Raw genomic sequence first — 14,799 nt, forward strand, 5'->3', positions numbered from 1 at the left:
CCCTGTCGGACGCCCCCCTTTTTTGGGAGCCCCTCTCTTCGGGTTAAACATTGTCATTCTTTAATTAGTTTTGATCTAAAGGAGGGGCCTTGCCCCGAAGTAGGGTTTTCCTGATTCATGATTTGAGGTTTCATAGATGGTAATTAGTTAACAGAAAGGTGGGAGCCATTTTTGAACCCTGTTTTTTATTCAGATTTTTTTTAAAATTTTAACATCTCATTTTTAAAAAAAGTCATCCGTTCATCTATTTTCGCTCGTATGCCTCGTGATGATTCGGTAACCGTATGGTTATTTCCGGTCACTGCAGTATGTGTAAGTCATAGTGTTTAACCAATTTCGTAGTTGGGCGTGTGACCTTTTCATGATTTTAAATGCTATGAGATAATTTCAAGACTTTATTATGAAATTACATTTTTATGATTCATTTAAATTGCGTCATATAAGTATATTATTTTGATGCCCACGTGTTAATGACAACCGTAGGGTTTACTCGGACACGTACGACGAGGGCCCAATCTTAGTGTTACGCCGGAGCCGCTGGTTCGGGCGTGACATTTTATCGACGAGGAGAAAAGTGCGCAGATCTCCAAACCAATCATGATCGGGGTTGACAAATTTACTTATACGATGAAAGAGGCATCTCAGTGGTGCCATCTATTTTCCATAATATTTTGTCTCACCGGAGAGAGACGAGAAATTCGATACTTTCAAAAAAGAATTTTGCGGGGACAATATTGTTGAGCAAGAATGAGCCGTTGGTGCGGTTGGTTCGAGGATTGATTCACAAATCACAAAGGTGTTATCTCCTAAACATGTTAAGAGTAGTATAACTTAGCATGTCTATAAGGAGATGCTCCAACACTTTTTACTGATTGAAGACTCATTAATTTGTGCAAGTTTGCAGCCTTGCAGGTAAATGTTATCCAAGATAATGCAAAAAGGCTAGCAAATATTTTGCCTAAATAATATGGATAAATGCTTTGTCAAGAGATCATCAGATGAAGAAAGACGAGCGAACTTATTTTGAATTAGCTTATAAAATCGTATCGTGAAGGGGAGCCTTGGAGTAACCGGTAAAGTTGCCGTCATGTGACCAGAAGGTCATGGGCCGTGAAAACACCCCCAAGCAAAAATGCAAGGTGAGGCTGCGTACAATAGATCCTTGTGGTCCAGCCCTTTCCCGGACCCTGCGCATAGCGGGAGCTTAGTGCACCGTGGTGCCCTTTTTAATAAAACCATATCGTAGAGCATCGTGCACACACTTTTTTCCTAGGGTAATGAGATGCTTTGGCTTTAACCTTAAAGCATTAGATAGAAGTGCGGATACTTCGCAAGCTAGAAAAATCATTTGCCTTTGGCAAATTTGAGTCAGAATTCTTTTATGATTAATGTTACGATGGGGAAATGTGTAGATGATAAAATTGTTAGAAGACTTCTCCAATCATTTCCTAAAGTTCTTGAGGTATGTGACAATGTCAAATCTTCTAATTTATGTTCGAATGTTTTAATATCTTAGCTTTATGAGGACTACATTTTCGAATATTAGGATAGGATCATTAGTAAGTTTAATGAGATCATTTATGACCGTGCGAAGCACGGGCAAATTACCGAGTTAAATTTATAATTTGTGACAAGCTTATCACTTGAGAAAGAAGAGAAAACAGAGGCTGACTCCGGATATTTTTAAAGCACTGACAACAGAGGCTGACTCTGGATATTTTTAAAGCACTGACTGAATAAGTGAATATTCATACTAATCCTACCAAAAAAATTAAAAAGAATACTCATACTAAAGAAGGAACAGAGAGGAGATGAAGGGAATAAATTAGGTAATTATGTAAAGATTAACTTTGGAAAGGTGCAAGAGAAGAAGTTGGAAAGAGGTGACTTTTGGAGTTGGCATTGCAACTGTTCGGAGAAAGATACAAGGATAATTAAATGTAGTAAAAAAAAATTAATAAAGGAAAAAGAGCAAAAATCTAGGAAAATAGAAAAATAACATTCCTGGCTTGTGGTAGCACGTCGCGAATTATAACGAATATATATATATATATATATATATATAGTTCAAAATTGGCCTTCTTCCACCTATTAGATCATAATTGCCCTCGAGGTTAAATTTAAGCTTAAAGTTGTCCTTTTTAACGGAAGCTGATGTGGAATATATGAAATTTTTAATTATATATATGATATTAATTTATTGGTCCACATGTAACAAGATTGATGATTATGACAGCGCGTTAACCTATACCCGCTTTGAAAACCCCCGATACTTAATCCTTGCCATTTGACAAAACCTAAGCAACCCGCATCCAATACGACGAACGTGGTTTCCCTCTTAGATGATACAGATGTTGTGGCTTCACATGTATTATTTAATCCTTTATTCGGTAGTGTTATCAATCTATGTATAGCTAATACGTATATTGGTTATACACCCTTTTAAACATTATTCTTATACATAATTGACGTCTACCCCGTACTTAGATATTTGGAATATTCTAAGTTGGTTGCGGCAGTAGCATGGACAAGACTTTTAATTTTTCGATTTTGTTGATTTTTGTCTCGATACGTAAGTGCATATTCATCCTTTGTTGGTATGGAGTGTTAAGGGTAAATTGGAATAAGGAAAAAATTTGAGAATGAAAGTTGGAAGAATTTGGGACACAAAAATGAATTATGGAAAGTTGGCCATTATTTGGGGGTTGACGAGTGGCCGTGTGTGTGTGTGTGTGTGGGTGGGTGTGAGGATAAGCAGCAACGTACGGTATATATGTATATAAAGATGACTAGAGTAAGTCGTCTTATTAATTTCCACACAGAAATTTCTTGAAACATGGAGAAAAAGCAAGGAAAGCCATACGGCTATGGCACCGACCCGAACATGGCCTTTGAAAAATTGAAGGAGAAAAATTATTTTCTCCTAGCTTGTGCACTATTGGAAGGTCCTCGTTAGCGTGGAATGGTTGTTGGAGCTTGCAAAACATTCTTTCTTGCAAACACACCTTTGGCGGAAGTGGAAAAGGTGGAGTTAGAAAGGTAAGGTTCAATCTCGTTTTAACTTATGTTGTGGATGGTTTGTAGGTGTTGTGAAGTGTGGAAATGAATTAAAATCATGAAAATATGAATGTTGGTGTTAAACGAATATATGTGTTGAGGCGGGTATGTGTGTAGTATGTAGGGAGTAACGAATTAATGGTACTTAGCATGTTTGTGTGTTGTTGTGATGTGGAGAAATGAATGAAATGCATGAGAAGATGATGTTGAAGTTGTAGTAGTGTATGTTGTTGTTATGGCCAGGAAATGTAAATTTTTGGTAAGACGAATGACTCGTTTTATTTAGCATTTGATTGTCGTCGCATGAATTATATGTTGTAGAATGAAGTTTTTAATGTTACTAATTAGAAGCTATAGTTGTGTGGGCTGTTTTAGGAACGATTTGGTCCTAATGTGGTTTCTTGAATTTATGATAATAATATTGTTAACGTGCGGATTGTTGGTGAAGTTTATGAATTTGGAAGGAAGGAATATGTTATGGTTGTTCATGTTGAGTTGGGGAGGTTTCGGGTTCTATGACATATTATTTGGATTGTTTGAATATTTTTGTGGATGGTTGAAAAGGTTATTAAATTATGTTTGAATGGTCTTGGGTTGGTATTTGAATGTGTGAGCAATAAAGTTGGATTGATTATATATGTTGATTTGAACGTAATTGGAATATCGTCGTATTGTACGAAAGAAGGTTGTTGATGATAAAGTATGTTTTAAATAAATGGTCGGTGTTGTTAGAATGTTTATTGGTATTGTTGTTGATGAATTTGGCCAGTTGAAATCTCTCGGGGTTGTGTGACTTATAAGGAAATCTTTCTTAATTACTGTAGAAAAAGTAATGGCTTGGAATTGAATTCTTCGACGCTTATGGCTAATGTTCGATGCACTATTGATGTTATTGTAGATTTTGACGTAGGGGTTTGAGTTTGGATTAGCCTAGGAAGCTTAATCGGTATGTGGAAGCTTACTTCTTTTCTTTTGGCATGTCTTTAGATGAGATTAAGGTATGACATGATTTGTGCCTCGGGGTAACTCCGTTTCGTAAATTTCGAGTATGTTTGTGATTCGTAGGCTGCTTTGATGTTGGCATCCTTAGTATGGTTAGAGCTATGGTCCATATGTCTTGGATATGAATTGAGTTTGAAATCTTTGCGTAAGCGATTCTATATGTTTCTTAATATTCGTATCATAATGCGGTCGAGTTATGATCATTACGTCTTTTGTATGATTAAATTTCTAAGTTTGCAAAAGAGTTATTTTTCAAAGAGTTTCGTTTCAAAAGAGTTTTGTTTTCAAAGAAATATGTTCTTAAACGATTTGAAACTACGAGCGGCCGTAACTTTCAGAGAGCTCGGATCGCTTTGATTTCTTCGCAAATGATTTCATGACGAGTAAGGACTTAAATTTTTATAGGCGGGCCCGGATTTGGACTGATGCTCGTCGTGGGTCCCGCGACTTTTCTATGTTGGTTTAAATGACCTATTTTCTTTTTTTTAAAGGGATTACTACGACCACTTTTTCGATCCCAAGCATGATTATTTACTGTCTGTCGAGTTGGAAATAAGGATTTATGCCCGCTGATTTTGATACGTAACAACGGTTTACGAAGTTCGGTTTTTGATATGTCCGAAGAGCGAGATTCGGGAGAAAACTTGATTTGACTATGGTTTTGGATTTTCAAAAAGAGGTTCGTTTTGATCATTCGGTTGAGTACGCTGATGATGTCGATATGCGTGTGGTTACTTACGATACGCTCGTGCGTTATGTTACCTCTTTCCGGATCTACGTAGGTATATGATAAATCATGCATGATATACTACGGTGTTATCTTGTGTTACGATTCCCGGACCTCGCCGTAGGGCGGGGTTGGTTATGGAGTTATCTTTGTGATATGGCTTATGATATGTTGTGATGGTGTGCTATGTTCGGGGTTGTACGGAGATTTGAAACTTACGGTGTTATCTTTGTCTTGTGGCGCCGGATAAATAGGGTGGCGTTACGTACATCCAGCAAGGTCTATGGACACGATTTGATATGTGATGATGTATGATGATATGAGTTTGTTTTTTTGCCGATGGTGGGGACAGAACCATGATGAGAGCAAATCCCACGTTGGTCTGAGCAAATCCACGTCGATTAATGTTATCTCGTATAATGATTATGATGTGTTCGGTATGAGTATGTATGATTTATGTATCGGATGTAAGTACTTAACGGTAATTGGGTTATTACGACTTCGTTTGTGCTACGCTGCGTAAGCCTCGGTACGTATTCAAATCTTGACCCCGCTTTAACCGGGGGAGGCACGTTTCATGCCACGCGGTACCCGCGGATGAGTAGGTGATGTTGTGGAAAATGCTCCGGTTTGGATTACCTCCACTTCCCACTCGGAGTGCTGCGGGAGTCCCAGGGGCTTCAACATGGTGTACGAGGTGTTAGTAGAGACTTTGCGAGCAGGTGTTGTGTGTATGAGATGTACGTTCGTAAGCGGCTATGTAAGCCGATGTGTCATTATGTATTGTGTTATGAATTTAATGTGGAGTCTGATTTGTTATGGTTACGGAGTTCTATTTGATTTGAAAAGGGTGAAAGGCATGTTTGTTTTCCGAAAAAATTTTCCTTACGCATTTTGACATGTATTATTTAATCCTTTATTTGGTAGTGTTATCAATCTATGCATAACTAATACGTATATTAGTTATACACCCTTTTAAATATTATTCTTATACATAATAAACCATGACATTAACATACCAATACTATTTCTATTCTAATACGCCCTATTCAGTACTATTTAAAAACTATGCAAACGCATGTTATTTAATACCACAAACCAAAAAATCAATAAAAATAATGTCAGCATTACTAAATTTTGCTATGAATATATGCAAAATTTCTTAACTCGAGCCTTATATAAAGGAATTTAGAGTTAATTAGCAGAATTTTTTTAAAACCAAAAGCATCTTTAAGTTTACAACGAGTATTTTCTTGAATAAGTTTCCTTTCGAAACGCGTCTTGGATACCGTCTTACTAAATAACATTACAATTTGAACAAATCATTACTAAAATCACCATATATGTAAGTAGGCAAAGGGGATCGAATCAACTTGTGATCATTAAATCTCGTTACTATATACGACACACTTGTTACGTTTTGTCACCCGACAATCTCGAGATATTGCGTAGGAAATTCGAAGGAGAACCTTGTTACGGCCTATCAAAGTAGTCTAAATATGATAAAAATCGGACCGAACCGAATTAATTCGATTTTTCGGTATTCGGTTTTTCGGGTTTTCGGTTCGGGTTCGGTTTCGGTTTTCAGAAATTTCGGTGTTCGGTTTGGTGTTTGGGGTTTAGTGTTCGATTTTTCGGTTTAAACCAAATTTTGTAAATTAGCCAAAAAAAAAATAAATAGTCCGAGGTGTTGTTGGTGCTACTGACCGTTTTGGCCTACAGTTTGATTAACCAAAAAAATGGCTATTTAACTTTATGTAATTTTGAGCATGCTCGAAAAAGATGGCATTATTGTAACTATTATCGTTAGTGCTAAAGAATATGGTGGTACGGCAATGTACATCTCATTTACTCAAGCGATCTGTCACATATTAAGGAATTTGGAGTTAATTAGCAGAAAGGATTTACAAAAATGCAACGGTGAATGTAGCTTTGCAGAAATGTATCACGACAATGAATGATTAACCTCCGTATAAAAGACACATTGTTTCACAACTTCCATTTCGGATACGTTTGTATTTTTTGCTAAAAGAAAGTATTAAAATCTTGATAGTTGGTCTACCTTGGTGGAAGATAATGCGTGACTAAAATCATCACGTGCATATAAAAAAAAATCGAATTGAAAAAATCGAAACCAAGGATCCGGTACTTCAAAAAAAAAATGATACTGTAAAAGAACCGAGAAGCTTTGGTTCGGTGTTCGTCACAAAACACCGAAACCGAAATAATATTAGTCACAAGTTGAAAAAAACCGAAAAACCGAACGCCCACTCAATCACGTCGTCCACGTTCTGCTACAACAACAAAGTGAGATATGCAATTAGCGAACACACGTAAGTCTTTGTCTATGCACATGGAAATAAGAGAATATTCAATGAACATTAAGAACGGAGAAAAACTACGCCACAACAAATAGTTGATACCATGAATTAGTTGCTCTTAACATGAATTAAATTTCCACAGTGCCACAACATATAGTTGACACCATAGCTTGAATCAGATTTTCACAATGCCACAACAAATAGTTGATACCATTACGAAGTAGAGTTTTACTTGACAAGGCTTTTCATATCTTACTTTGTGATACACAACCTAACCACAGCACCTAGTTCTTTTTGAACTATTAATATCATGAAAGATTCAAACAGAATGTATGAAGATTCTTGAAAAGACAACTTTGATATAATTAGCTCTATTAAGAACAAGATAAGAGAATTCATTATATCGGGAACCTTCCAGTTTGAAATGACAAAGATGACAAACATTTGCACTTTCATATACTCTAGAGCCGACAGGATCCCATTAAATAAAGCTTCATACCCGATCTATTTCTCCAAGAATTCCGTGTTCACAGGTATTCCCAATCTACTCTCGTGATCATAGCAGCTAAATGCTTTCTCCTCATTCAACCATTTTGCTAATGTCAACATTAATGCTAAAGTGAAGGGATACGGCTGCACATCAGTCCTCGATACCCACGTGAACGGGCCAGTGTCTCATTGAAGGACTGCACCAGTCCTCTACGATACCATATGGGTATCATAGATGATTGAATTGTGTTTTTCTTGAAGGGATGAATCAGTCACATGATATTATGGCGGTATATGATATATACCAGGTTGGTATCATAGAGGACTGAGTATTTTTCTTGAAGTAATGAACTACTAGTCCTCTATGATCTCCTGTCAATATATGATATACCATGTGGCTATCATAGATGACTAAGTAGTATTTTAAAGGAATGAACCAATCTTCTACAATACCCTGTTAGTATATGATATATACTAGTTAGTATATGATATATACTATGTGAGTATCATAATATATTAAAAAAGTATACTTCAACTATGTACTGATTTGGTATACTTTATGCTAGAATCAGTTTATTTTTTGATAATTTATATAGAAAAATAAAAATAAAAAATGGACTATATCAGGTATCTTATTGATATAGAAAGAAAAAAAATACAAAATATATTTTAGACATAAATTTATAAATTTATTAAAATATTTCTTTATTAATTTAGGTTCTTAATAAATAAAGTAGTGATTTTAGTATTTTTCTTAATTACTTCGTGTTGCATTTTTTTTTTTTTTGTGTTGCAATTTTTTTTTTGTTTTATATATTTAATAACAGTTAGCTACTATATTTATTTTGATATTTTTTTCATTTTTAAAAAGAAAAGTGAAGAGACAAAAAGAAAAAGGAAATGACAAAGAAAAAATAAAGAAAGGAGGTGAAAGAAAGCACTGGAGCTTTTTCAAAATAAAACAGAAAAGGACAAAACATATTTTGATTTTATTTTTATTTTTAAAAAGAAAAGTGAAGAGACAAAAAGAAAAAGGAAAAGACAAAGAAAAAAATAAAGAAAGGAGGTGAAAGAAAGCACTGGAGCATTTTCAAAATAAAACAGAAAAGGACAAAACATATTTTGATATTTTTTTCATTTTTAAAAAGAAAAGTGAAGAGACAAAAAGAAAAAGGAAAAGACAAAGAAAAAAATAAAGAGAGGAGGTGAAAGAAAGCCTTTAGGCGTTTCGAAATAAAACGAAAAGGACAAATATATTTTGATATTTTTTTCATTTAAAAATAAGTGAAGAGACAAAAAATAAAAAGGAAAGACAAAGAAAAAAAAAAACAAAGAGAGGAGGTGAAAGAAAATGACTGGAGCATTTTTAAAAATAAAACGAGAAAAGAGGACAAAACATATTTTGATAGTTTTTTCATTTTTAAAAAGTGAAGAGACAAAAAGAAAAAGGAAAGACAAAGAAAAAAAAATAAGAAAAGGAGATGAAAGAAAACATTTGAACATTTTTCAAAAATAAACAGAAAAAGGACAAAACATATTTTTGATTTTTTTCCATTTTAAAAAGGAAAGTGAAGAGACAAAAGAAAAAGGAAAGACAAAGAAAAAAAAGGAGGTGAAAGGAAGCGGTAGGAGCATTTTCAGAAATAAAACGAGGAAAAGGACAAAGCATATTTTGATATTATTTTTAATTTTTTAAAAAAGAAAAGTGAAGAGACAAAAAGAAAAATGAAAAGACAAAGAAAAAAATAAAGAGAGGAGGTGAAAGAAGCACAGGAGCATTTTCAAAATAAAATAGAAAAGGACAAAACGTATTTTCATAATTTTTTCATTTTTAAAAAGAAAAGTGAAGAGACAAAAAGAAAAAGGAAAAGACAAAGAAAAAAATAAAGAGAGGAGGTGAAAGAAAGCACCGGAGCATTTTCTAAATAAAACGGAAAAGGAAAAACCATATTTTGATATTTTTTTTTCATTTTTAAAAAGAAAAGCGAAGAGACAAAAAGAAAAAGGAAAAGACAAAGAAAAATAAATAAAGAAAGGAGGTGAAAGAAAGTACCAGAGCATTTTCTAAATAAAGCAGAAAAGGACAAAACATATTTTGATATTTTTTTTCATTTTTTAAAAAGAAAAGTGAAGAGACAAAAAGAAAAAGGAAAAGACAAAGAAAAAAAAAAAAGGAGGTGAAAGAAAGCACCAGAGCATTTTCTAAATAAAACAGAAAAGGACAAAACATATTTTGATATTTTTTTCATTTTCAAAAAGAAAAGTGAAGAGACAAAAAGAAAAAGGAAAAGACAACGGAAAAAATAAAGAAAGGAGGTGAAAGAAAGCAATGGAAAGATTTTCAAAATAAAACTGAAACGGACAAAACATATTTTGACAATTTTTTCATTTTTAAAAAGAAAAGTGAAGAGACAAAAAGACAAAGAGAAAAATAAAGAGAGGAGATGAAAGAAAGCACTGGAGCATTTTCTAAATAAAACATAAAAAGACAAAATATATTTTGATATTTTTCGCATTTTTTTAAGAAAGAAAAGTGAAGAGATAAAAAGAAAAAGGAAAAGACAAAGAAAAAAAATAAAGAGAGGAGGTGAAAGAAAGCACTGGAGCATTTTCAAAATAAAACAGAAAAAGGCAAACCATATTTTGATATTTTTCGCATTTTTAAAAAGAAAAGTGAGAGACAAAAAGAAAAAGGAAAAGACAAAGAGAAAAATAAAGAGAGGAGGTGAAAGAAAGCAACGGAGCATTTTCAAAATAAAATAGAAAAGGACAAAACATATTTTGATATTTTTTTCATTTTTTTAAAAAAGAAAAGTGAAGAGACAAAAACAAAAAGGAAAAGACAAAAGAAAAAAATAAAGAAAGGAGGTGAAAGAAAGCACTGGAGCTTTTTCAAAGTAAAACAGAAAAGGACAAAATATATTTTGATATTTTTCATTTTTAAAAAGAAAAGTGAAGAGACAAAAAGAAAAGGGAAAAGACAAAGAGAAAAATAAAGAGATGAGGTGAAAGAAAGCACCGGAGCATTTTTAAAATAAAATAGAAAAAGACAAAACATATTTTGTTATCTTTTACATTTTTAAAAGGAAAAGTGAAGAGACGAAAAGAAAAAGGAAAAGACAAAGAGAAAAATAAAGAGAGGAGGTGAAAGAAAGCACCGGAGCATTTTTAAAATAAAATAGAAAAAGACAAAACATATTTTGTTATCTTTTTCATTTTTAAAAGGAAAAGTGAAGAGACAAAAAGAAAAAGGAAAAAGACAAAAAAAAATAAAGAGGAGATGAAAAGAAAAAAGCATTTTCTAAATAAAAACATAAAAAAGGCAAAACATATTTGATATTGTTTTTCATTTTTTTTTAAAAAAGAAAAGTGAAGAGACAAAAAGAAAAAGGAAAAGACAGAGAAAAAAATAAAGAAAGCACAGAAGCATTTTCAAAAATAAAACATAAAAGAACAAAACATATTTTGATATTTTTTTCATTTTGTTAACAAGAAAAGTGGAGACAAAAAGAAAAAGGAAAAGACAAATAAAAAAAATAAAAAAAAGATGTGAAAGAAAGCACTGGAAAGATTTTCAAAATAAAAACGCGAATAGGACAAAACACTAAAGGACAACATAGCTGACGCGCGCGTCATGATGACATCCGCATATGTCAACCAGAAAAAGCAAATGGGCATTTTGGGTAATTTGTTTGGGTGGCATGAAAGTAAAGGGGTATGAATGTGTAAATTATTTGCTTTTAGTGGGCATCCATGTTCTTTTCCCTTTAGTAATTAAAACCTAAGTACTGAACCCACAAAATTATAATCCTAGATCCGCGTCGGATCACTGCCCCTTAGAATTTTGAGTCATGACCACTATAGTTATTTTTGGATAAGACCATGCATATCCGGAATCAGTCAATAGACCAAGAAGAAGGTCAAAAGAAAAAGAAGTTAAAACTCATCAGTAAGAGTTGCAAAGCAAAGTTAAGGACGAAGAAAGAGAGACAAAGGTAAAAAGAAAAGACTAGAATTCATCAATGTTTATATGCATTCATGACAGTCTAAAGAAGGAAAGAAAAATAAAAAACAATCAGCGACATCATATGGATGTTCGTAAAGGCAGAAAATAAAAGGCAAATGACATTGAGAAGAGCAAATGGACAAAAAAAATTAGAAGAACAAATTGCGTTTGTTATGTGAAGCACAATGTAAAATGTCAGATCATTATTCTTAGAGAATACAACAAAGTCAAATGGATGTAAAGAAAGTCAGAAAGATGCTTTTTCAGGTCCCCAATCCAAACAAACCAATTATACTACTACAATTTAATACTCGATATATAGTGACGGACAATAACACGGAATTAAATAAAATTTTGGGGGATGTGTACAAACAAGGAATACTAATGCAGTTAATATTAATCCAAATTGAAAATTATTGTTTTATGTAAAATGATTACGATCTAAAGTAATATTCATATTTTTTTTTTTAGAACAAACATCAATTATTGAGTGTGGATGCAAGTGGCTGGTCAAACTTGAAACGATTAAAATATAAGAGTAGTTAATTAACAGCTAGAAACATATTAAAATATACTTACTCTGCATCAAACTTCTTTCGAGCAGCAATTAGCAGCCAACTTTGATTTAACTTTCTCCAATATGCCTTTTTTAAATAAGAGGAAACAGCAAAGGGGACACGACCTTATATGCCTAGTTATAAATATAAAAATCGACAATTTTTTTAGAACTGAAAAAAAAGTGTCAAACAATTGAAATATTGTAGGAAGTAGAGTTAGGCCAATGCGATTCGTATTAGTAACACTACAAATTCTATTGTTCAACTCGGGGGAATTTGAGAGAAAAAGAAGTTACCTTTAGCCTTTTAATCCCACGAAATGAGCGAACATGCGGGTGAGGGAAGGTATGATAGTTGCAATTTGACATGAATTTTTTTTTTTTATGTTGACTTGAATTATAAAGAGAAAAATCAATCCTTCAGTAAATTGTTATGTACGAAAACATGTCCAAAGTGGAAACAATGGGCGAAATCCAATGGTGGCATATCATCAGCTTAAGACCACCGTCATCACCCAACAAATTATGAACACCAAAATTCAGTAACAGAAAATGCAAGTGTACCTCATTTAGTTATCTTTGTAAATTCTTGATTCTTAAGATACCTCAGCGTATCAGTAAAATTTCTTAAATAGTAAGTACTAGTAATTTAAGACTGTTCATGGTAAAGAATGAATGTGATTTTATTATATGTATACTTTTCTGAATATTTTCTGCATATGTATACACAGTTCTGCTAGGGAGGAAATTTCATCACATGCATCTGTTGTGAAAATTTTCCATTATGTTCCCAACTATTTCAGGGGGATCAGGTACAATAGCCTAAAATGAATTCATTTCACATAGAGACGAGTAGACTCTTAACCAGGGGTGGAGCTAGCCCTTCTGCCATGGGTTCGGCCGAATCCAGTAGCTTTTGTCCGAAACATATATTTATATTAAATTTTTTATCAAATATGTACAAATTATCGATTAGCAGAGTAGCCAAAAAATTAGAGCAATTAACCCTAAACCCACAAACTTCGAATCCCTACTGACTTTTTTTTAACCACTTAGGCTGATGTGTTCAAAGGGAATTGAGTATTTTATAGAGCAATTTGAGCAAAGCCATGTGAGCTAGTTAGGGTCCCTCTCTCATTAGCCCAAATTTAAAAAAAAAAAACAGCTAATAGGTGCTGGCAACATATGAAACCAACTAATATAAATATAACCTTTCCAGTGCAAACAATTCAGAACAAGTTCTTCTAAATCAAACACCTTTAGTCCATTCATCTCAATTAGTACAAATTCCACTTCAATCACAGTCCATCACACACCAAGTTAATTTACTTCCCATCAAAAAGCGATCATATCATGGGTATTCGTTTGCTATCTGTGATTTCCAGTGTGAAGCAATTCCAAAAATTGCACTCTGTTGTTACTAGGAATCATATATCAGATGTTCCAAAAGGACATTTTGCAGTTTATGTGGGAGAAACTGAGAAGAAGAGGTACGTGATTCCAATTGCATGCTTAAATCATCCTTCGTTCCAGGATTTGTTACGAAAAGCAGAGGAAGAGTTCGAGTTTCAACATTCAATGGGTGGTCTCACAATACCCTGCAATGAGGATGCTTTTTTTCATGTCACTTCTAGATTGAACACTTCTTTATAATATGAAGAACCATGATGCAGACTAGATTAAAAATTTAGAAGTTCTCTTTGATTTATTTTTTCCTCTTGCCACGCAAGAGCTGTAAACTTAATGTACAAAACCTTTTCACTGGCTCGTATTATTGTTGAGATAAAAGGAAAGGAAAGAATATATACAATCGAACTTTTTACCAATTCTTCGTTGTCTACAAAAATGGAACATTTTTTTGCGCGGAGTGCCCTTCTTTTAGGTTTTAGTTTTATATTTTTTCTTTCATTTATCGCTTTTCTTTAATTTTTGCATGTCATTTATTAATGAAAGTTTTTTGACGAAATTACCCTTACCCCATTAAAACCCTTTCTATTTCGTCATTTGCCCTTTTCTTTTCTTTTTTCTTCTTCGTTCCTCCTTTGTTTTGTGTCTGTCTTATCTTTCCAAAATTTAGGTACTAATTTGGATCTTTTGCTCGTTTCAATATTTGTTTTTATGTTAAATTGTTGTTTGTTGAATTGATATCTTTGTCTTCGTCGTTTTTTATATTTAAGTGATCCTTTTTGATTTAAAATTATAGTGTTTTGTTAAAGTGTCTGTATGATTTTTTGAACTTTAGTTTTCGTTGCCCATGTATATATTTTGGTTTTTTGAATGTCGTATTATGAATGTCGTAATATGTTTTAGTTGATTTTGATATGCGTTTTGGTTTTCTCTTCGTTGAATCTTTAAAGTTTTGCTGTGAACAACATTTGCTTTATGTTGTTCTTTGTTGTTTTGTTTAATAATCTGGTTTTTTGTGAAGAATGTGTTTGTGCGAGGCGGCATATGCATGTGGCGAAATTTTTGTTTTTTGAAACTACATTTATGCCTATTCCGGCATAATTTCGTGATTTAAGTTACTTTGTATGTGTTATGATTTTTTGGTTTTTATGATAGTTTATATGTTTTCCGATTATAAGCTTTAGTTTAAGATTTTTGGTGTTTTTTTTGTTTAGTAACTTTGTGTTTTCATGAA

The 14,799-nt window shown here is 33.1% G+C and overlaps 1 protein-coding gene across 1 annotated transcript; it reads left to right on the forward strand.

Annotated features, from left to right (window-relative positions):
• The first annotated feature begins 13,511 nt into the window (after positions 1-13,511).
• On the forward strand, positions 13,512-13,811 carry LOC132062219 (auxin-responsive protein SAUR21-like). Its single transcript, XM_059454835.1, has one exon. It carries the CDS (start codon positions 13,512-13,514, stop codon positions 13,809-13,811), a length of 300 nt encoding a protein of 99 aa, XP_059310818.1.
• The last annotated feature ends 988 nt before the right edge of the window (positions 13,812-14,799 follow it).

Source organism: Lycium ferocissimum, chromosome 7 (genome assembly GCF_029784015.1).
Source record: "Lycium ferocissimum isolate CSIRO_LF1 chromosome 7, AGI_CSIRO_Lferr_CH_V1, whole genome shotgun sequence".
NCBI classification, from domain to species: domain Eukaryota; kingdom Viridiplantae; phylum Streptophyta; class Magnoliopsida; order Solanales; family Solanaceae; genus Lycium; species Lycium ferocissimum.

Bases quoted from the DNA above. Each gene is read 5' to 3' on its own strand.
- LOC132062219 (XM_059454835.1), top strand. From the start codon at position 13,512: ATGGGTATTCGTTTGCTATCTGTGATTTCCAGTGTGAAGCAATTCCAA.